This window comes from Furipterus horrens, unplaced genomic scaffold, assembly GCF_987537825.1.
Source record: "Furipterus horrens unplaced genomic scaffold, mFurHor1.1.pri manual_scaffold_13, whole genome shotgun sequence".
Classification (NCBI taxonomy): domain Eukaryota; kingdom Metazoa; phylum Chordata; class Mammalia; order Chiroptera; family Furipteridae; genus Furipterus; species Furipterus horrens.
This window is the reverse complement of record NW_028327183.1, coordinates 18,167,314-18,189,312: the sequence shown is the minus strand read 5'-3', so window position 1 is coordinate 18,189,312 and position 21,999 is coordinate 18,167,314. Positions and strand designations below refer to the sequence as shown.

General features: G+C 39.5%; 1 protein-coding gene across 1 annotated transcript in view; it reads right to left on the bottom strand.

Moving 5' to 3' along the window:
* The window catches only part of PKD1L3 (polycystin 1 like 3, transient receptor potential channel interacting), a 60,059-nt gene that overhangs the window by 2,093 nt on the left and 35,967 nt on the right, over window positions 1-21,999 (bottom strand). Inside the window, 11 exon segments of the mRNA XM_090259017.1 lie at window positions 1,506-1,607; window positions 2,567-2,777; window positions 3,984-4,144; window positions 4,729-4,853; window positions 7,939-8,072; window positions 8,937-9,352; window positions 14,283-14,306; window positions 14,308-14,317; window positions 14,319-14,529; window positions 15,201-15,341; window positions 20,465-20,564. Of these exon segments, the coding sequence (XP_090115143.1) occupies window positions 1,506-1,607; window positions 2,567-2,777; window positions 3,984-4,144; window positions 4,729-4,853; window positions 7,939-8,072; window positions 8,937-9,352; window positions 14,283-14,306; window positions 14,308-14,317; window positions 14,319-14,529; window positions 15,201-15,341; window positions 20,465-20,564 (1,635 nt within the window).

Sequence of the window (21,999 nt, the reverse complement as noted above, 5' to 3'; positions counted from 1 at the left end):
CAACAATCTTATTTTAACACATTGTTGCCTGGCAGTTTTATACAAAAGCTATCCCATATGACCAGCTATTTTTTCATAATTGAATCTGAAAATGAAACAATTTACAAGTTATTTTTACAAAACTATGCTACTCAGTTTTAAGAATTATGCAAACAAGTTAACTCATTGGTCAATATTTGGGCTTGAAAAGATTTTTTTGTGATTGTCAACAATGTGTTAATTTAGGTATTCATTTTAACAAATGATGTTGATTCTCCAATATTGATGTTACTTTCCCTTGGTATTGGCTCATTAATTATTGGAACTTTAAAAAAACCCCAACAACTTAGAGTGAATACTTACTCTAAATATCACTGTGATGGAAATCTGCATGTCAAAATGTCTAGTACCAGTTCGGGCAATCTTTTGAGTTTGTGATGTAATCAAGACCTCTTTCCCAATATAACTCCGTTTGCTTTTATATTGTATAATTAGAGCAGAAAAAAATTAAAATAAATGCCCAAAAGTAGGTGTTAGCAAAAGTGTATTATTCTGATTGTTTACTTCTTGACTATATAAAGTGTTCCAGGGCAGAGGACTTCATTCCATAATAATCAGGCTAAAACTACAACAAAACAGTCCACCCAGGAATGTAGCAACTTTCCATATTAGAAACTGTTTACTTACCCATTTTAATTAGTAACCTTTGTGATCTAGATTATCAGAATGATTAGCCTTGATGAAAATCTTGCCAGTTTTACTAATTTGAATTGCAGTTTTCTTCTTCCCTGATAAAATCTATATGCTTTTGTTTTGGACCCAAATCCTCATCTGTGTTTCCTACTTAATGTTGAATAGAAAGGGATTTGTATTGGTAGTTCCTGGGGGAAAATAATAGGCTGTCTGAAATGAATATTTGTTAACTATAAACATATCACTGCTCTTCCTGAACTGTACCTCCCTAATTTTTTAAAAGTCACTTCCATTGTATACTTCAGGCCCAGTGTCCCTGTAAGATGAAATAACAAGAAGGGAGAGAGATGGGACTGTGTTTAGAAAAGGACAGATTTCTGAAAGTAATAAGCCACTCGAAAGTTGTATATATAGGTAATGCCATGAACCAAAATGGCAAAGGATCTAAATGTCTCCCTTTTCCAATGTGCAGTGGTATATAGTAGGAGCTGCTTTTATAAACAATGCTCCCTTTGTTAAATACAGGGTGGGGCAAAAGTAGGTTTACAGTTATTTTTATGGAAAATAATAATAATACAAGAATAAACTCTGGTCCTGGCTGGGTATCTATCTTGGTTAGAGCATCATCACAATATGCTAAGGTTGTGGGTTTGATCCTCAGGGCACATAATCATCCAATGAATGCATAAATAAGTGGCACAACAATTGATGACTTCCCCCTCTCTAAAAACAGACAAAGAATAAACCGTTTCATGTATTCACAACTGTAAACCTACTTTACCCCACCCTGTATATTAAAGCAAATAGAGTAGGGAAAACAATGGGGTTTTCACCTCCTTGTAATGAGATATTCCCATCAGAAGACCAACAAAAGTCACTGCTGAGCTGAAAAACGTTCGGTATTCAGAGATGCTCCATCCAAACAGCAGGTTAAACTGAAAAATAACAGGACATGAGAGCAGTGGAAGCTATTACAGTTATTTTTGTTTTGAGGTGCTTGGTAATGATGAGGTCAATGTAGTACCAATGAAATGGAAATTAAACTCCTTAATGGCCACTTCAATTACTATGCCTAAAAAATCCATAAAATTCCTTTGTAATTACATAGTGTTTTCTTGTAAATATGACCTTCACAATCCTGTGAGCTAAATTTTATCACCGTTTTAGAGATGAGACATGTATTGGGTTGGCAAAGAAGTCTGTATGGTTTTTTCCATACAGTAAAACACTTCATTTTTCCCCAATAACCATTGATTTGGATGTTTTGAGTATGCCGGCTATCTCACATGGAATAACATTGATTGTTCTCAATGTCTTGATTTGATTACTCTCACTTCAACTCTCTACCTGACCGTGGAGCATTGTCCAGTGAGAAATCTCCAGCATGAAACTTTGCAGATAACTTTTGGATGTTGATCATTCACAGCACCTTCTCCATACACTGCACAAATCTTTTTGCATTTTAGTTGCATTTTTACCTTTCTTCAAATAGTAAAGCATAATATGCCAAAATGTTGCATATTTTCTTCCATCTTCAATATTGAATGGCTACATAAATTTATGTTTTTTTAAAAATGTACACTGATATGACAGCTGTCCTGATACAATCTAACAAAATTGTTTTGAATGAAGGTAAAGACAACTAAGTGCTACTACAGCCATCTCATGGGAAAAAATCAAACTTTTTGGCCAACCCAATATGAGTTTGTGTCATACTGCTAATTAAGTATGGAACTACAACCAAAACCAGCTTTCTTACTCCATTGCAATTTCTCCAAAACTCATTGCCAACTTGAACTGATGATTTTTCACATAGTGACTTTTTCTAAGGGAAGCAATGTGATTCTAAGACCACAGGACATTGGAAAGGACAGACACTGAAATGGGGACTTACAGCAATGGCATAGCCTGTCAGCAGGATCAGGATGACCAGCAAGAAGCCCACCACCTCATCCCAGGCTTTGTTGAGTGTTCTACTGATGACCTGCAACCTGGGGTTATGATGCAGCAGGTTCCATAGCCGAACAGTTGCCAAAAGAAGCAGGAAGCTCCTGAGGTGAAGGATAGCTGAGTTCGCTTTTACTGCCTCATAGAAGTTGATGAACCTGTACCAAGGAAGGCTGACAGTTATTCAGCATGAAGTGGATGCCATCATCAAGTCCTGTGATGCCAGTTTCTCCAGGGCTCCCGCTGCTGAAGTGCAGCAGTTCTGAGTCCTATTAGGCGAGCTACTTGGTATAAGAACTGCTTTCCAGTACGGCCTCCTGTTAGTTATGGATATGATAGCACTGGCAAAAGAACGCATTTGGTTGGGAGTTGTGCTGAAGAAAACTCAAAATGTGACCTCTAGCTGACTTCTTGGCTCCAATTTCATCCTGGAAATCAAGGACGACTTCTACTACTCTGGTTTAAGTTAAATCTCTCAAAAGGAGATGGGTTGATCTAATGAGATGGGCCATTATGCTAGTGTGTGTTCTATAACACAAACCCTAGATTGTTCTCTGGCAGTAGATAATTGGTCCTCTAGTAGGTTTAACAGTGCTGAGAGTAGAAAGATGATTAGAGGTAAGCGGTGTTAACTTACCAATTAGGAGTTGGTTTTTAATTTTTTTAGGTCTTGTTATTTGACAGATGCATTCATAATTTTGGATTGCAGCAACTAGGTTACTGGGATAGACCCTCATTGGTATGAGCATTAGTGTCTTTAAACCAAGGCAGTGCCACACAGCAGGCTGGGCCTAAGCTGCCAACATCATTCTGACTGCACAGACCCAGTCCCTGTATAAACAACTCTCATAGGCCTTCCTGGGACATTGCCTCAGTCTTAACACAGATCAGTGGCCCAGGCTGTTGACCACTGAAAGGTTAGAGAAGCACCACGTGGCAATACTTGATCTGGGGCATAGATGCTCTTCCCCATGAGACAGATCAGAGAAGGAACCCAAAGGAGCACCAGAATGTCTCCATATGGATGAACGCCCCTATCCAGAATGCAACCTGCTTTGGATTTAAAGTATGTACTGTGTGTTGTGGTTTTATTTAAAAGAGCGATTTCTGTCATGCCTTAGGTTTTATTCCTTGGCCAGGGTGCAAAACAATGACCAATCCTTACTATGTGAAAGGTTGAAGAGCTTTTCAACGTGACTAGTAGTATAAACTAGTTAATTGTTTTCTCTGCTATGGACATTATACAAAAATATAGATATGGTACAGCAGTGGTGGAGGAGGGGGAGTTGCAGAGAATATTTGTGTGTAATCAGGAAACTGGGCACTGAGGAGGAATATCCTGTGCTGCTCAAGTTCCCTCTTACCTGTCACGGTCATAGCGGTATTGCGCCATATTTTCCTTATGTAGAGAGATAAGCTTCATGTCAAGCACCAAGATGGCAAAGCTAATAAGGATTATGCTCATGTCCAGAATGTTCTTTTTCCTTGTGAAGAAACTCCATCTCTGCTGTTTCAGCCGGCAACCCTAGACAGACACCATAGTCACTGCTGCTGTCTGCAAGACTAGCTACCTCTCCCTGTGAAAGTGTTATGAACACTGGCAAAGCACTCAGCTGGGGACTTGTGAGATCCAACCTTGACACAGTGGGGTATGTCCTGGTTCTGCTCTGGAGTCACTCAGAACTGCTATTTACTAAAAAGGTGGCCTTCTCTAATACAGCTTTCATTGGATACAATAATTTTTCTGGTTGCTTAAGCTTAATAAAAAAGTTTCTAAATCACTTATAAAGCCTGAAAATAAAGAAAGCATTGTGTTTGGCTTAGCATATATATTCTTTTGGGTACAGTCTATTTTTGAGTACTTGCTCTGATCATACTTTCTTGCTATTGTATATAGGGATCATAGGACTGTGCAACAAGTAATACTCTTTCTACAGACTTAATTCTTTTTGACTCTTGAAAATTGGAAGAGCTACTGTACAAAACCAGTTTGCCTTTTAACTGAAGTCAAGTTCCTGGAAAGGACCAAAGTCATAGCCATGCTTCAAGCAATAGCTCGTGCAGCTCATTGTACAAGCTTGAGACTCCAATCTAACATTTTCAGCTCACCTGTATGAGGCCATAGTAACAAACTAGTAAATAGTAGGTGACTCGTGAGACCACAGGCCAGGCAAAGTCCTTTGATGTCTGAGGGGAAGGTAAAGTGGCCAGTCTTACAGAGGCAGAGAAAGCACCTGAGAAAACACAATCGGAGTCAAGTCTTTACAGACTTTGCCTTTTGCCTTCAAACTCTGTCTTTGAAATAACCCTGTCCCTGTATCATTAATTTCAAATGTTCTTCAGTTTCTAAGTTCAGTATTTTCTCTAGCATTGTCATGAATATTAAATGAGATCACGTGTGCAAAGCTATTGGAGAAATGAGCTGATCGCATTAAAAGTCATTAGAGGGCGATTATACTGTTGATCTCACCTGGAGGACAGTGCCTGTCATGACGTGACCTAATAGCTGTCCCAGGTGTTACCCTCACCAGAAATATACTGTTGCAACATGATGTTTTAGAGAGAACTGATGACTACGATGTGAAACAGGAACAAGGGAGTGAAATCTAAGTGTGGCACTTGTTTAAAGCTATTTAAAATACATTTTCAGAAATTACCATGATGAAAATGCTTTGAATCATTTAAAATTTATTTTCTATGTGTAAAGCATTAATACTATTCCATCAATACTCAGATGTTTGTGTGAGGATGGATTTCTAAAGCTTCAGCCTCCACCTAGAAAGACAGTGAGATTGTTGAAGTTGTATAAAAGCATGAAAGATCTTGTGAATATAATTTTTCATAAAGCTCCAAAATATTAGAACTAAGATGCACCCCTTGTAGTAGAAAGTACATTTTAAGAATAAAGAAATTCCTACTTCACATAGCTCTCAAGACTGAGACTTCCCTTTATTTACCCCCCCCCCCTTTTTTTCTTTTGGTAGTTACTAGCAATAAAAACCCTATGAAGACCCTCAGGAAGTCTTCATGCTTCATTTAGAAGTATAAGAGAAGTCTGCCCTGTGTGGGTCTGGGAAGAAAAGATTCCTGATTAGAAGTAAAAACCTGGTAAATGGAAAGACATTTGAGGGCAACTTCTGGGGGAGAGAAGAAAGAGAAAGGAAACAGTATTACGACAGCCTTCCTGTTAAGGCAATTGAATGTACTGGGCTCCCTCCACAATGACAATGAAGGGATAAAAAAATGACACAGGAGAGGAGGGCAAATGAGAGGGACACACTGTTGGAAGCTGGAAAAGATGCATAACCATGACTCGGCAAATTCAAGAAAGCAGAACCTAAGTAGGAGACCCAAAGGCAAGCCAGTTCTTACCACGAAACCCTGGAAAAGCTAAAATGAGAGGCCTCAGGTACCTCCGCAGGTAGAGGGTCGTGTGGCATTGAAAATAGAACTGATTGCAAGTCTGAACAGAAGCAACTGGATCCCACATTTCCTCTCTCCCCATCACGACCAGATATTTGCCACCCATCCTGCCTTCCACTAACCTAGAGGTATTGAACTAGAGAGAATCTGAACTCAGAGACACCAGGTACCATCTGCAAGTCTACTGGAAAAGGGAATTAAGGAAAAGTTTACATACTGCATGGTGAGATCCTTCTAGTCCCCTTTCCTCCACTGGCTCTGATAAGTCTAATAGGCTTATTATCCTCCAGGCAGGAGTTTGGAGGGTCCCTTTCTGAAAATTGTCCAAGAGAAAAGTCATACATACCAGTTGACAAGTTCCATGCATGCAAAGCTTCTAATTAGCATTTATTTGTGGGATTTTTTAAACTGCCTCTTAAATATGAAAGAACAGCCAGATATTGAAACCTCTAACATTGAAAACTGGAGATCAAAATATATTTTTAAAAATAAGTAAAAAGCTCAGCGGAATTAGAAAAAGTGAAGGAGTCGATAAAAACAAAATGAACCTATAGTATCCTCAGAGTTGAGAGGATACTGATTCCATAAAAGAACAACAGGAGACTGAAAAAGAACTATGAGAACAATGTTTTAAATTAAAATTAAAAATGAAAATTTCAAATGGCTTAAAAATTGAAGTGATCTCTCAGAAATAAGAAAAGATGGAAAAACAAAAACGTAAGAAAATCAGAGGATCTGTCCAGGTGTTCCTACCTCAAAATTCTAGGAATATCAGAAAAAGAGAAAATAGAGGAGAAATTTACAAAGAAATGCAAGAGAATATCTCAAAATTTAAGGACACGGTTCCAGATTAAAGGACTTACCATGAGGTCAGTCAGGTCCTTTCATAACCCTGGGGACCAAGAGACATTTCTAAAAACTTGGGAGTGGAAGCATCATCATACTGATTAACAACAGTGTGAGAAGTTCAAGGCAGTGGACTATACTTCTCAAAATTCTGTGAAAAACAATTGTATCCAGTCAAATAAGCAATCAAATGTGATGACAGAATTTTTTTTTGGACAGGTAAGGCTTCAAATAATTCCCTTGCATCCTTCCAGAAAGTGATTATAGGATGTGCTCTAGCAGAGGGGGAAGTAAACCCAGAGAGGAAGACAAGGGATCTAGGGGAAAGGAGATCCAGCAGAGGAGAGGGTAAAATCAATCCCTAGTGTGACAGTGAGGGGAGAGTCAGGGTAAGAGTCCAGAGCAGGCCTAGAAGAACCAGTCTGGGCTGTGCCAAAAGGACAGAGGGCCCTAGAGAGGGGGACTCTAAGAAAAGGACAAAATGACAGGTTTTGTGGTAACTTGAATAGAATGAGATTTTTACTTCCAGAAAGTTTCATTCACCTATGATAAAATGCATGCAAAACCAAGCAAAGAAACAAAAAGAAGTGAAGTAATTATAAATTAGGGGAAACAGTTGTGAAAGAAAGGAAACTGAATTGTAATATATGGCTCATCTTTGAAAAATAATGGAAATAATCATAAAATATATCGCTATACTGAAAAAATGAAAGAGAAAAGGTGTATATTTTAGGAATATGTGTGGGTGTAAGAAAGTTAAATCCTCATGGTTATAAAAAAATACATATTATCTAAAACAGGATTCATGAAATGGCTAAAAAGCATGTTGATTTGTAAATTCCAAAAGAAACAAAAGCTTGAAAGTAGCAGTTTCTGGGCAATAGGAATGAAGAAGGGAATGAGGACTGCTTGTTTTTGCCTTGAACTGTTTGACTTTTTAAATTATATTATGTGTAATAATTTTAATTAAAATAATGTCTTCTAATGGTATAAAATATTGGGATTTCTGAGATACCCAGGTCAGAGGGAGGAGAGAAGAGGCCTCCGTACCCACATTGCTGGATTCCAAAATCAGGGTCACTACACAGAACAGGTTCACATTAGCATTGAAGACCACAAATTCCACGAACAGGCTTTTAGTGCGACGGTCTAGCCACTGGCTCTGTTCAAGGTGCTGCAGAACCCTGGAAAGACAGAGGGACAGGGTTGCTACTTTCTCCATTCAACCCTGCAAAGGAGGAAAATGCCCTGGCATTGCCAACATTACACATTCCAAGGGGGAAGCTACGTTTCCCAGGCTAGTTTACCTGTGCAGTATTTTATAATTATTAATGCCCAAACTTTTCACTAGTGATAATGTGAATATCAATTTAGAAGGCTATAAAAATGAAAATTTTCACAATAGTAGTAACACCAAGGTGAAATGTTCAAGAAAAGATATTTGGCATTTAAGGTCCGAGGCAGAATTTTATATGCTACGTCAACTATTTGAAGTGCTAAATGCTACGCTTTATTAATAGTTATTCAGTTTTGAGAGTTGTAAAGGGTGAAATGTCATTGGTTGGCATTGTTTCTTACTAGTTTCTTGCTTTAAATTTAAATGAAGAGATAATTAATTTAGACTTTTTCATCCATAATGACAAAGACTCAGAATTCATATACAAAACCACTCCATAAGTATGGCAATTTATTTTTGGCATTTAAATTATTTTGGATTGATCATGGTTCTCAATGAAGAGCAGTGGTTTCTCATATAATTGAAGAGTACAGTTTGCCCAAGCTAGAGTTACGAGCAAGGATTAAAACTGATACGTATTTCCAGATGTGGAAAGAAATGATATTTGGCAAATTGGCAAACTAAAATATACCTGTAGTTTGAAGTTGAACAAATTTTTAAACTAAAACTTACATTTTCTTAAAAGTCTAAGATAAGAGTGTCATTATAGTAGCTGTCTCAACTACTCCAGTGGGTCCTTACTTCCTACTTGTCCTGAGAATGGACAGAAGCAAACATCGTGGTTCCCTGTCGGGCCTCAGGCAATGCTCACCTGACTGCAGTACTGGAATTTCTTCCAAGTCTGACGACGTATCCTCCTCCTGAGTAAGTGGCAAATTCCCCTTGGATGGGATAACCACCCAGCATCTCCTGATTCTGATAATGCCACATGCTGTCCAAGTCTGTGTTGTTTGTTTCAGGGGGCCTCCAGTTCACCCCATAGTTCTCCGTATCCTCCAAATCTGGGTGAGATGGCTTCATTTGTTCTTGGGGAGACACTTGCATTGGAAAGACTGTGGCACGAGGAAGGCGAGTCTGACGAAGCAGAACATTGCCCACAAGAAAGGAGTTCCCATCAGTAATAAATCCTAAGCGAGAGTACAAGATCCCATTGTAAAAATTGCTTAAGTCAGTGACAAAAAAGGCAGTTTCACCACTATTTTTAAAAAACATGTTTAGAGTTTCTAGCTAATGCAACCAGATTAAAAAAAAAAAAAAAGTATAAAAAAAGGTGAAATTATAATTTTTAGATAATCATCTACATATGACATGTAGGTAAAGGTCTAGATAGATCATGATAATCAACTGAAAGATGGGAGCAAGATGGTGGAATATGAGGTCCCTTGCTATATCTCCTTGACTGTAATTGACAGCCATCTATAGACAAATATGCCTTTGTGGGAGGTTTTGGGATTCAGGGAGCTGAATGTGAAACTCTGCTGGAGTTGAAGACCAACAAGGTCCACTTGGAGAAGGCAGGCCCTCCATGTGGCTGACTTGCCAATTGTGGGCCTGTCTCCAGATCTATAAACAGCTTTGTCCTCCTGTGGACCTAGCTACAGTGCCATTTGACCTTGGTCCTGCCACCAGCACCATAGCCCAAGAGACCCAGGAGGGGTCACTCCTGCCTGTGCCTCAGATAACAGGCCTGCAGACGTCAGTCCCGACTGTAGACCATACAGTGGCTGTGACCAAGCTCCAGCCCCCCTCAGCCATGGTCCAGAAGCCCCGGGAGGCAAGCTCAACAAACAATCAGATCCTGAAACAGCCCCATGACTTAACACAACAAAAACAAAACAATCTTGTGGGATGGATATGTTAATTAGCCTAATTGTGGTAATCACACAATGTAGTTGTATATAAAAATATCATGTTGTACCTTAAACACATGCATTTTTTGTCAATTATATTTCAATAAATTGGGGGAGGAAGAAATAGAACCTAAAAACTACTTCAAAAGATAATTAAGCAAGGTGGCTGGGTACTAAATATAATGAAGTCAGTATCTTTTACATATCCAAACATATTTACTTAGAAGTTATAGAAAAATACAGGATCTCATTTACAAAAGATAAAATAAACCTAACAAGAGATGTGAAAGAATTATATGAAGAGCAATTCTGAATATTACTGAGGATGAGATGAGAATAGAAAAGCAAACCATATTCCCAAGTAGGAAGAGAACATTATAAAGAGATTGATTCCCTAAATTTTTTAAGTTCTTAGTTTGTGTCCATATAAGTATCTAAATCTGTATAACTAAAGAAGCTCTTAGTACATAAAAAGTTCCCTTTTACTAAAACAAGCAAACAAAGCCAAGCAGCCCAGTGTGAGATGGGCAGAGATTATGGAATGACATTCATTCATTCTTCCTTCCAGTCAATATGTATTAAGTGCACACAAATACCGGGACCTGTTCCAGGTGCCGGGAACACAGCAGTGGGAGAGAGAGAGTCCCCGCCCACAGAGTCTACATTTGAGGAGGGAGAGAGACAGGCAATAACCAATCAACATTCTGGTAATGAAGGCAGATTAAGGACGGTGAAGGGATAGAAAGTGTCCTGCGGGGAGGGTGGTTCTGAAAGTTTCTGTGGAGGCGGCTGAGCAGAGGCTTGGTGCCAGGGTGAGCGAGGCAGAGTGCGTCGGAGAGGAAGTAACAGGTGTAAGGAGGGGCCGGGCTGGGCAGGCCCCTGTGAGCTTCGGAAAGGGTTTGGATTTAAAGTAGGATGGGAATCCACTGAGAGGTTTTGAGTAAGGGAGTAACACAGATTTATGTTTTAAAAATACCATGGGGAGTATGGATGAAGAAGGGCAAGAGCAGAGGCAAGTTCTGCCCATATGAGAGGTGAAAAATGGCGCCTTATTCCAGCCTCAGCGTGCATTTTCTCAGGAGCACAGTCACAAACTCTTTCGCACATTTCAGGGCTATGTGTGTTTTTTGAAAACCTCGGTTTGCACTGGGCCGTTGCAGATGTGGGCAGAGTCATTCACTGCTCATGGCAGTGTTAATTGGTTTCATAACTAAGGAAAATTTAGCAATATCTTTCCGAATTAAAAATGTATATACATTTTTAGCCCATCTTTGCAGTGTATTTTATCTTAGATTATTTGTGCCTGTGTAAAATTACATATGTAAAGTGGTATTAATGGGAATGTTAAGAATAAAAGATTGAGAACAACCTAAATGTCTGTCAACAGGGAGCTGGTTATAGAAATTATGGTACATCTGTGCGTGCAATGGAACACTGTATGGTAAATGAATAAAACATACGAGGAACAGCTTTGCATGTACTGATGGGACACCTCCAGGTACACTGTTAAGGGAACGAAAGCAAAACACATGACAGTGTTTACAGGATGCTGCCCCTTATCCTCAAATATAATGCAAATGCATAATTACCTCTGAAAGAACATGTAACAAACGGAGGATGTAGCTGCTCGGAAACAGAAATGGGGACTATGGAACAAAGGAGAGTGTGCAATGTACACTGCAGCACACGAATTTTCTCCATGTTCATGTTTTAGTTATTAACAAGTATTTTAATATTAAAGGAAAAGATTCTGTTAGAGAACTTGGCAGGAACAGTTTGCAGGGACCAGGTGGAGAGGCAAAGGACTAGGAGTCTTGCAGAAGGTATGACAGGGAAGAGGTGACAGCTTTCAAATATGGTCTCACTTTGTGTTTCTTAAATAGAAAATATATACAACTATGATAAAATTTTGATCAGTTATTTTCCATCTCAGAAGACAGTCAAAAGAGATAAAGCAAGCTTAAATTTCTGCAAGAGAACTTTTAATTAAAGCCTACCAAAAAAAGATCCTTCCCTATGTATGATTAAACAATGGAACATGCTATTTAGGAAAGTTATGTGTCTACAGGATATAGATTATCTGCCATGAGTGGCTTGGGCTTCAGTGTTTCTGAAGACAATTGGGCTAATAGAACTGGGTTACATCAATTCTGAAAGTAAAGGTTTTTAGGAGTTGAAGAGATAATCCATGTTAGCTCTAATTTTTCCTGTGCTTCACCCATGCCTACCTAGTTCTATTTCCTTATGTTTACAGATTGCTGTTGCTCTTACTTAGTATGTCCAAGTAACTCATGTACACTTTGGTGGTAGTAGATTAACCAGAGCTCCAATAGCTCCAGTTAGTAATAATAGCTAGCACTTACCCAGTGAATACTGTGTGCTAATACACTGTTCTAAACACTTAGATATACTAAGCTTTTAACCTTCACATCAGTATCATAGGGTACATCCTAAGATTATCCCCACTGTATAGATGGGGAAACTAAGGTGCAGAAGGCTGAGTAATTTACCCAAGAACATACTGCTAGTACGTGAAGAGCAAGAACGTGTACCTTGGCACTCTCGCTTCTGAATTTGTGCTTTGGACCATGACACTATCCTGCAGAGCCAAGCAGTCCAAGAAGAGAGCCATGCCTATCATGATGGCACAACCTTAGTCACCTGTGGTTCAGTCTATTGGGTGGGCCAAAAAGTTCATTTGTTTTTTTCCATAAGATGGCTCTAATAGCGCTTAGTTGTCTTTAACTTCATTCTAAACAATTTTGTTAGATTGTATTGTGACAGCTGTCATACCGGCATGCATTTAAAAAGATCTCATCAAAATTGGTGAATTTTTGTGTTGCTATTTTAATACTGAAGATAGAAGAAAATATACATTTTCAGCATATTATGCTTTATTATTTCAAGAAAGGTAAAAATACAACTGAAACACACACAAAAAGATCTGTGCGGTGTGTGGAGAAGGTGCTGTGACTGATCCAATGGTCAAAGTGGTTTGCGAAGTTTCGTGCTGGACCCGTGATAGACCAGTTGAAGTTGACTGCGATCAAATCGAGACAGTCTCGAGAACAGTCAACGTTATACCACACAAGAGATGGCCAACATACTCAAAATATCCAAACCAATAAAGTTATTGGTGAAAATGAAAAATGTATCTTTTATTTTATGGAAAAAACAGACTATTTGGCCAACCCAATACTTTTTAGTCAGTATTTTATTCAGCAAAGAGTAGCTGACTGGGAATAGAATGTGCCTGAACCTAGAACTGTCACCACCTAAAACAGAACTAGAAAGAATCAACATGCAATGGACAGGACTTGCTATCTGTAAAAACTCCTAAATGGACCTAGTACACCGTTAAGTAAAGACTATACATGTTTGCTGAGATGAACATGTCTTTTAGATTTTTTTCAGGAACCTAAGAGATGTTCCAAATTCCAACAGGAAGCCACCAATCCTGAGATAAATGAATGCACCAATTTCCAGAATACAGTTTACTGAACAAGATATGAAGTAATAAAATGACATAGTGTTGGTAACTGGTGAAAAATACTCATTCCTTAGGGAAGTAGTTTTTTAAAGTTTTTTTAAAATTCTCATTCAAGAGAGAGAGGAAGGTGAGGGAAGAGAGACAGACAGACACTGATGCGAGAATCACTGACTGGCTGCCTCCTGCACTCACCCCACCCGAGGCTCCGGCCGCAACCTCAGAAGCAAACTAGCAACCTTTCAGTTATGGGACGATGCTTCAACCAGTGGAGCCACAACAGCCAGGGCAGGAAAGAAATTTTTAGCATTTCTCCAACACTGCCCCAGGCACAGCATACCAAATCCTCTTGATGGTGAAGTTCTTTGAAGATACAGACCATATTAGATTCATCTTTTTATCATTAGTTCCTGGGACAGTTCCCAGCATACTAAGTGTTCAATACATATTTGTGCAACTGAACTGGATAACCACAAAAGTTCCACAGACGCGTCACAGATTTGGGAAAGACTGCACATGAGGCCATATATCAAATATCATCTGGTGTGGAGATCTTGCTGGTTCTGTGCTCACTGAACAACCTTATCAGTGACATGTAGTCCCCACCTTCATGAAGAGGCAACCAGTCCCAGGGATCACTCCTGTTACTTTTCATGCTGTGAGGAAATTCTCACCAGTGAGCCTGATCACCCTTGACGGAAGAGACATAAACCTGCACCTGCTTAGCTGAGGTCCGGGGAGTGGACTGCTCGGGGTGCAGCCATGAAGAAAAAGCCAGCTGACCTTTCGCTGGTGTTCTAACATGTCATGGTAGGGGTGCTTGGAAAACTAATTGCCCCCCCCCCACATTTGCACGGCTGGGTTGAGGCCTGTGTTCTTACCTCTGTAATCCCCATATAGGTTAGGAAGGAGTATGTGAGTGGCCCAGGGGTAGAAATGCTTCAGAAGTGTGATCTCTGAGAAACAGTGAGAAAAGCTCCTCCGGAGAGCTTGATGGAGGTAAAATCTGCTGGAGTTCTGTGTGGAGTTGACCGCAGTCATCAATAGGACAAGGAAGAGGACTTGTACTATCGTAGAGCAGAAAGAAAATCACAGTTGAGCCTTTAGCTTAAAAAGATCTCTACAACTATTTCTTCATATTTTCTAAGTCTATAATAGACTTCAACTGGCCAAAAATAGGGAGAAATTGGCAATTTCATATGGTTCAACCCAATAATTGCAAACATAAGCCAAAACATTTGGCTATTGGTGACAATCAATATATACCTATATATTTCTTCCCAGAATTTTTCTGACATTAATTAGAAATTTTACTTAGGATACATAAAATCCCATGCAAAATTTTTGTATTTTACTTCTTAAAACTAATCCCCCTGCCAAACCTCTCCTCCCTCCCTCTTGCTCCCCTCCCCCTCTATCTGTGTTCACAAGAAGTAACGGTATGGTAAAAACAATTTGTCTTCTTTGGTTCAGGGAACCCAATAACGCCAACACTAGCCGTGTTGAACAGTTACTGTGCATTTCTGTAGGTAGAGAAAGTGACTTACTCAAGCACACGGACCTCCAGACTCCAGGAGTCTTTCCATTTATGTACCACCTTGTTTACTAGAATCCAGAATTTTTCAAGATGAATGTATTATGCCTTTCCCTGTCCCTGTTTTCCATTTTATTCTCACTCCCCTACCCCCCTTGCTGGGCACTGCTGCAGTAACCACATGCCACCATTTCCTCTCCATACCCAAAATATCTCCTGTCAGCTTGAAGAGTTTCTTCTCTTTCAAGGTTCCTTCTGGGCGCATAACTGGACTGTTCAAAGCTGGGGCTACGTAGATGGGGTTCCTCTTGTCTCTTGAACCAGGTAAGGATGAAGAACATTTTGCTGTACAAAATTCAAATGTAGGCCAAAAAATATTATATTTCATCAAGCAGTTATCCAACATTTGTCGAGAGTCTACTACGAATGAGTACTTCCTGTTAAATGTTGGAAAAAAAAAAGAAAGAAAAGAAGCTAAGCAGAGATTCTCAAACTATCATGAAGGACTTCTTAAAATTTTTTTTTCATCCACCAGGAACTGATATTTTTATAAGGTACAATAAAAATGAATGAGTAGGAAAATGAAATAGAATAGAGGGCTACAGAACAACAGGCCTCTAAAATTAGAGTCAGGCCTAAAGTTAAGTCTGTTCAATTACTATAGAGGTTTCTAAATTGCCTACTCTCCATTTTTCTACTTACGTTGGACTAGAAACAAACAGTTCCAATTAGTGAGCACATGTTGGGAGCATGATCTAGAGGTGTTTCTCAAACTTTAATGTGTATAGGAATCACCTGGCAATTTTGTTAAATGAAAACTCTAGGGTGAAGCTTAAGATTCTGTATTTCTGACAGTTCCAGGACATGCCGATGTTACTAACTGTAGTAACATTTACCACCACAGAGCTAATCCTATTTTACATATATTTGAAGCAACACTAGTGCCTACGCTAATTATCACCACTGGCTGAGGCAGTCAAACAGAGCCACTAAATGCAGGACTTCACTTCCTGTTTCACACACTAGTGGGATCACTTCTGCTCCTCAATGCACTACTCTATATTCAAAACCTTATACGCTCTTTAAATTCCTACTAGTCCAATACTGAATTCAACCTCTGCCTACTTTCTGATCTACTATTTTTCTATGACTAGCATGCATAACAGCATTTATACTGAAAATGCTATTATGGCCTACATTTATGACCACCAAAAGCACACAGAGAAATCCCCATTGCTGGCTCTATGGTTCTTGCAGCTGTATTACCTACACCAGGCAGCTATGGTATGCTTGCTACGAGTCACAATAATGCTACCCCTCCTAACAAACATTAGAGTATACTCCTTCTTCATACTATCCTTATGAGACACAATTATAACCAGTTCTGCCTATGTCAGACAAACTTAAGTCACTCATCGCATACTCCAAAAATAAAATTTAATAATAAAATTTAATTATCCTTCAAACCTATTCAAATTCTCTAAACTTCTTGAATATTTTCCAACCATCGTATACCACCTCTCACCATTAATGAACTTAGCAGCAAGCCAAAAATCGGCATCACTTTTGCTCAACCTAATCTGACTAGAAAATGATTTACCAAAATTAATCTCCCAATTCCAAATAAAAGCTTCTATCCTAGCATCCAACCAAAAAGGCCTAGTCAAATTGAGCTGCTGTTTTCTCATTACAGTGACCCTAAGCTTGATTATACTTAGTTTCCATGAGTAATTTCTATAATAACAGTGACTCCAATAAGCACGGATCAACTAGTAACCACCACTAGTAGTGTAAATAGACAAAGCAGCAATACTCACATAGTTTCCTTACTGAAACACCCAGAATCTGCAGTATCATAAATAGCCCAATCCTCTAGCCCATTAAACTTAAATACCACCTCATTTTTTAGTACACATAAAGTTAATATAACTTCTATAACTAACTCAGAGAGAAATTCTGCCAGGACAGTTTTATTAGAAACTCACACCTCAGGATATTGTTCAGTAGCCATAGCTGTTGTATAACCACAGACTAACAACATTCCCCCCAAATAAATTAAAAATACTATCAAGCCTAAAAAAAGACTCATCAAAATTCATCACAATCCCACAACCAACCCCTCCAGGCCCAATCAACTCAAGTCCCCCATAAATTGGCAAGGGTTTTGAAGAAAACTCTACAAAACTAACCACGAAAATAGTACTTCAAATAAATCTGCCATGATTATTCTTACATGGAGTCTATCCATGACCAATGACATGAAAAGCCATCATTGTAGTTCTTAATTTTTAAAAATGTATCTATTGATTTTAAGGGAGAGGGAGAGGAAAACAGATTTGTGGTTCCACTTCTTTAGGCATTCATTGGTTGGCTCTTGTATGTGCCCTGACCAGGGACTGAACCCACAACCTTGGCAGATCAGGACAATACTCTAACCCAGCGGTTCTCAACCTGTGGGTAGTGACCCCTTTAGGGGTCGAATGACCCTTTCACAGGGGTCGCCTAAGACCATCGGAAAACACATATATAATTACATATTGTTTTTGTGACTAATCACTATGCTTTAGTTATGGTTGGGGGTCACCACAACATGAGGAACTGTATTAAAGGGTCGCGGCATTAGGAAGGTTGAGAACCACCGTTCTAACCAATGGAGCTACCCAGCCAGGGTCCATTGCTGTATTTCAACTACAAAAACAGTAATGACCAAATCCAAAAATCTCACCCACTAATTTAAATGATCAACAACTCATTCTGAATGATGAAACTTCAAATCCCTTCTAGGCACTGCCTAGCCCTGCAAATCCTAACAGGACTTTTCTTGCTTCACTGCTTTCTTTTCCATAAACCATACCTGCCGGATGTAAACAGCTACGTTACCTGATACCTGCGTGCCAACAGAGCATTCATATTCTTCATTTGTCTATTTCTACACACGGGACGGGTTGTACACTACAAACCTTCCACATTTACAGAGCTCTGAAACATCAGAACCATTTTACTATTTACTGTGACAGCATTTATAGGTTATGTACTACCATGAGGTCAAGTACCTTTTCGAGGGGCAACAAATCTTCCGACAATCTCTCACATTCAGCACAGCCTTGCCGAGTGAATCTGAGGAGGTTTCTCAGTTGATAAAGTCACCGTCACCCAGTTCTTTGCCTTCAACTTCATCCTTTTAATTCTCTCAGTTCTAGTAATTGTACATCTATTGCTTCACAAAACAGGATCCAATAATCCAACAGGAATCCCATCCAACACAGACGAAATAAATTCCATTCCACCCATACTGCACAACTGAAGGCATCCTAGGACTTTTACTCCTAATTTTAACATTATTAACATCAGCTCTCTTTTCACCTCACCTCCTAGGAGACTCACTCAGATCACTACAACCCAGCCAACCCCCTAAGCATTTTCCCACACATCAAGCCGGTATATTTCCTATTTACAGCAAAAACAACAGCATAGTGTTCCTACCCCGCAGCCAATGCCTATTCTGACTAATAGTAGCAGACTTACCAACACTAACATGAATTGGGGGATAACCCATTGAACACCCATTTATCATCACTGGCCAACTGTTCGATACTTTATCTTTTACTAATGCCCCTCACAGGCATTATAGAAAATGACCTCTTAATGTGAAGAGTTTTTGTAGTATATTTAGGACCCTAGTGTTTTAGACCAGAGAAGGGGAAGTAACAAATCCCCTAAAGACTCAAGGAAGAAACTCAAGCTCCAATGCCAGCACCCAAAGCTGAAATTCTATTTAAACTACTCCGTGAAACACCCTATATGAAGTTAATCTATGTATTATGCCAATATTGAAATATTTAACAAATTCACCCATCAGTATATATACTTTGTGCATTAAACTATATGCCACATATATAATACATAAATAATATATAGTACACATTATATATAATTATACATTATTTACCCCATGCATATAAGCATGCACATTAATCTGTACATATTGTGTAATACATAACTTCTTCTCAGACATACATTTAACTTTATCACATAAATATCCACAACATATTATGGTTGATACTGCATAGCACATATAAGGTGGTAAGTACAATCAATAAAGTCAAACATTTTTAATCAACAGAAGCATCGCAACCTAGAACCAGTTAACTACAAAGCCCAGAGAAATCAGCAACCCTTCCATAAACCTAACCCTCTTCTTGCCCCAGACCCACCAGTCATGGGGGTTTCTATATATGAGTTGCAAATAGCATCTGCATTTTACTTAACGTAAAATAGCCCACTCTTTCCCCTTAAATGACATCTCAAGGGGTTAATGACTAATCAGCCCATGCCAACACATAACTGAGGTGTCACGCCTTTGGTGGTTTTTAAAATTTGGGGTACGCTGGGATCCAGGAAGAGGAGGGAGAGAGAGAGGAAGGAGAAGTGGGGAGGGTGGGTGGGTGGGGGAGAGGGAGGAGAGAGGGAACGAATTAGAATATAATATAAAACTTGGTAGCGTGTATGTACCAAGTGCTGAGGGAATCACTGAAGAATGAGAGACTAGATCTCACTGAGGGAGTCAGAGAAGGTATCACAGAGGAAGTGACATTTGATATTTGTTTTGAAGTATTAGCTAGAACTCTTCAGATGGACAAGGATGAGGACAAGAAAAAAATAAGTCATTTTAGGCAGAGGGAACAGCCATTCAAGGGTATGGAGAAATGAAATGAGGACTATAAAGGCCGTCTGTAGTTAGCTTATTAATTCCTGAAGGAATGGGGTGCCTCTTCCACCCTAAAAAACCAGTGACTGTCAACATAAAGTCTATGGTGCACCTCTGTGACGGCATCACTTCTTTCCTTCAGAGACGTAAATCCTCTCAATTTTGCATTTATCATTTCCATGCATTTCTTCATTACAAAAAATCCTCTAGAGAAGCCATGCATTGTTTTTGGATTATTACAATGTTGTATTAATTCTCCTGCCCACCACTGTGCCTGTGAGGCTCATCCATGGGATGAGTAGCTCCAGTAGCTACAGGGTGGACTCCATTCGGCTTGGTGACTGAATGTGAGGAATCAGAGGGGAATTCAGGATTACTCTGATATTTTTAGAGAATGGCCATGCTCTTAACTGAGATGAGGAAATATAGTAAAGTGGATTTGTGGGGTCCACAACTACTTCTGTTTGAGGGCTGTTTAATTTGAAACGTGTTCAGATGCAGGTGGTGAGTGGTGGGAAACAGCATGTGGAGCTCAGGAGTGAGGAAGAGGTGCGGGAGGAGGTCTGGAAGTTGGTGAGAGGGTGACCTCATCGAGGGAGGAATTCATACTGAGTACTGCTTGGCCTCAGAGAAGGAGGAGAAACTAGCTGATTAGACAAGATCCTCCAAAGGATAAATCTGTTTGAGTGAGGTGACTAGAATCCCACTGTTCTGATATAATTTGTTCTTCACCAGATTAGATATTAGTAGTTAGAGCTACCTGAGAGTGCCAAGATCCTCTTCGTTTGCTGTTCCTTATCCTTGTTAAGGCAGGGCATCCTGTTCAGAATCAGGGACAGAAACATTGAGAGGAAGATCACCTATACGAGAAAATCATGGAGAAACTAATGAGCAGATGTTACAGGCTCCAAGAAGGCTCACGTCATTATGTAAAATGAAGGCATTAGTAAATTTCAATTAAATTATTTGGCCATATTTTTTGAAAACAGAATTGAATAACTTCATAATTATTTTTGCATAATCAGAGGGACTTGGGAGTGTCCCAAGTGTCAGAATAAAGCTAATATTTATATTTTTGCCTGTAGTCCTTAATCAGCTTGACTATGAAAGCTTCAACTATTCAATGCTTTGTGATGGTTTGCACAAGTTGTTCAGTAACACCTGTCTTTGGACGACCAGTGCTGAGCCAGACTGGAGAAGCCACACTTTCAAAAGTTCTAAGGATGAAATCCCAGTGTTGCTAAAGAAGAAATGGAATCTGAGAATTGAGAATGAACTTAAGTATTTCCCACCCACATTTTCATGGGGTGAGGGGAGGAAAAAGCTCCCGTCTTCAGGAAAATAAAAGACAAGGGCCTTAATACTGCACCCCTTACCCCACCTGATAGCCCTGGTAAGAATCTGTGCAAATGATTCTCCTGGGTTGGCCTGCCTGCAGGTGACTCCATTCTGCTCTGCCTGGGTTTCCCAGGGATGGGCAAAGTGGGCCAGGCCTGAGGTCTAGAGGAGGGTTTGAGGTCCTTTCCACTTCTACCTTTGGAGTTTCATGGGTTTGTGGCAGCAATTTTGGGTGTGTCTGCTCTGCAGACTTAAGTCACCCTCTGGTGGACTGGACTAGGAAGGGTAGTAGTAGAAAGTACACCTAGCCATGGGTCCAAGCGAGTTCTCCACTGAAGAGTTAGCAGCAGCGTGTGCTTGGTGGAATCACTCACAGTTAACATACCATGTAACTGAGGTTTGAACAGTATTGCTGGGAAACTGTTATTTCACTAAACAGTGGTAACTGAAATTCATGCACATTGAAACACTGCAAAGCCAGGACTGGCTGTATTCAATCACGTACCACCTAAAAATGAGGACATTCTTACACCATTACCACACTTCAGGAAATTATCAATAACTTCCTAGTATAATAGCCTGTCCATATTAATGGACATAAAAATGTCTCATTTATTCAAAAGATCTAAAATAGTCCTCCCCATTAATATTTTTTATGAGACTAAATTTTCAAAGAAACTAGATTTGTTATTCAGGATGATGCTACTCAAACTGTGACCCGTGGGCCAGCAGCACCTGGGAGCTGCCTGGAATGAGGAGTCTGCGGCTCCATCCCAGACCTGCTAGCCTCCATTTCAGTGTGTGTTTTTAAATTAATTAGGCCTGGAACTACTTAAAGCCTTTCAACAGATAAATTCAATGTTTCTTTGCAACAGTGTAAAGAAATTTCAATTGTTTAACTATTATCACTCCTATCAACTGCACGCTAGTTACCTGGGTCTACTGCCTAGATCTCTA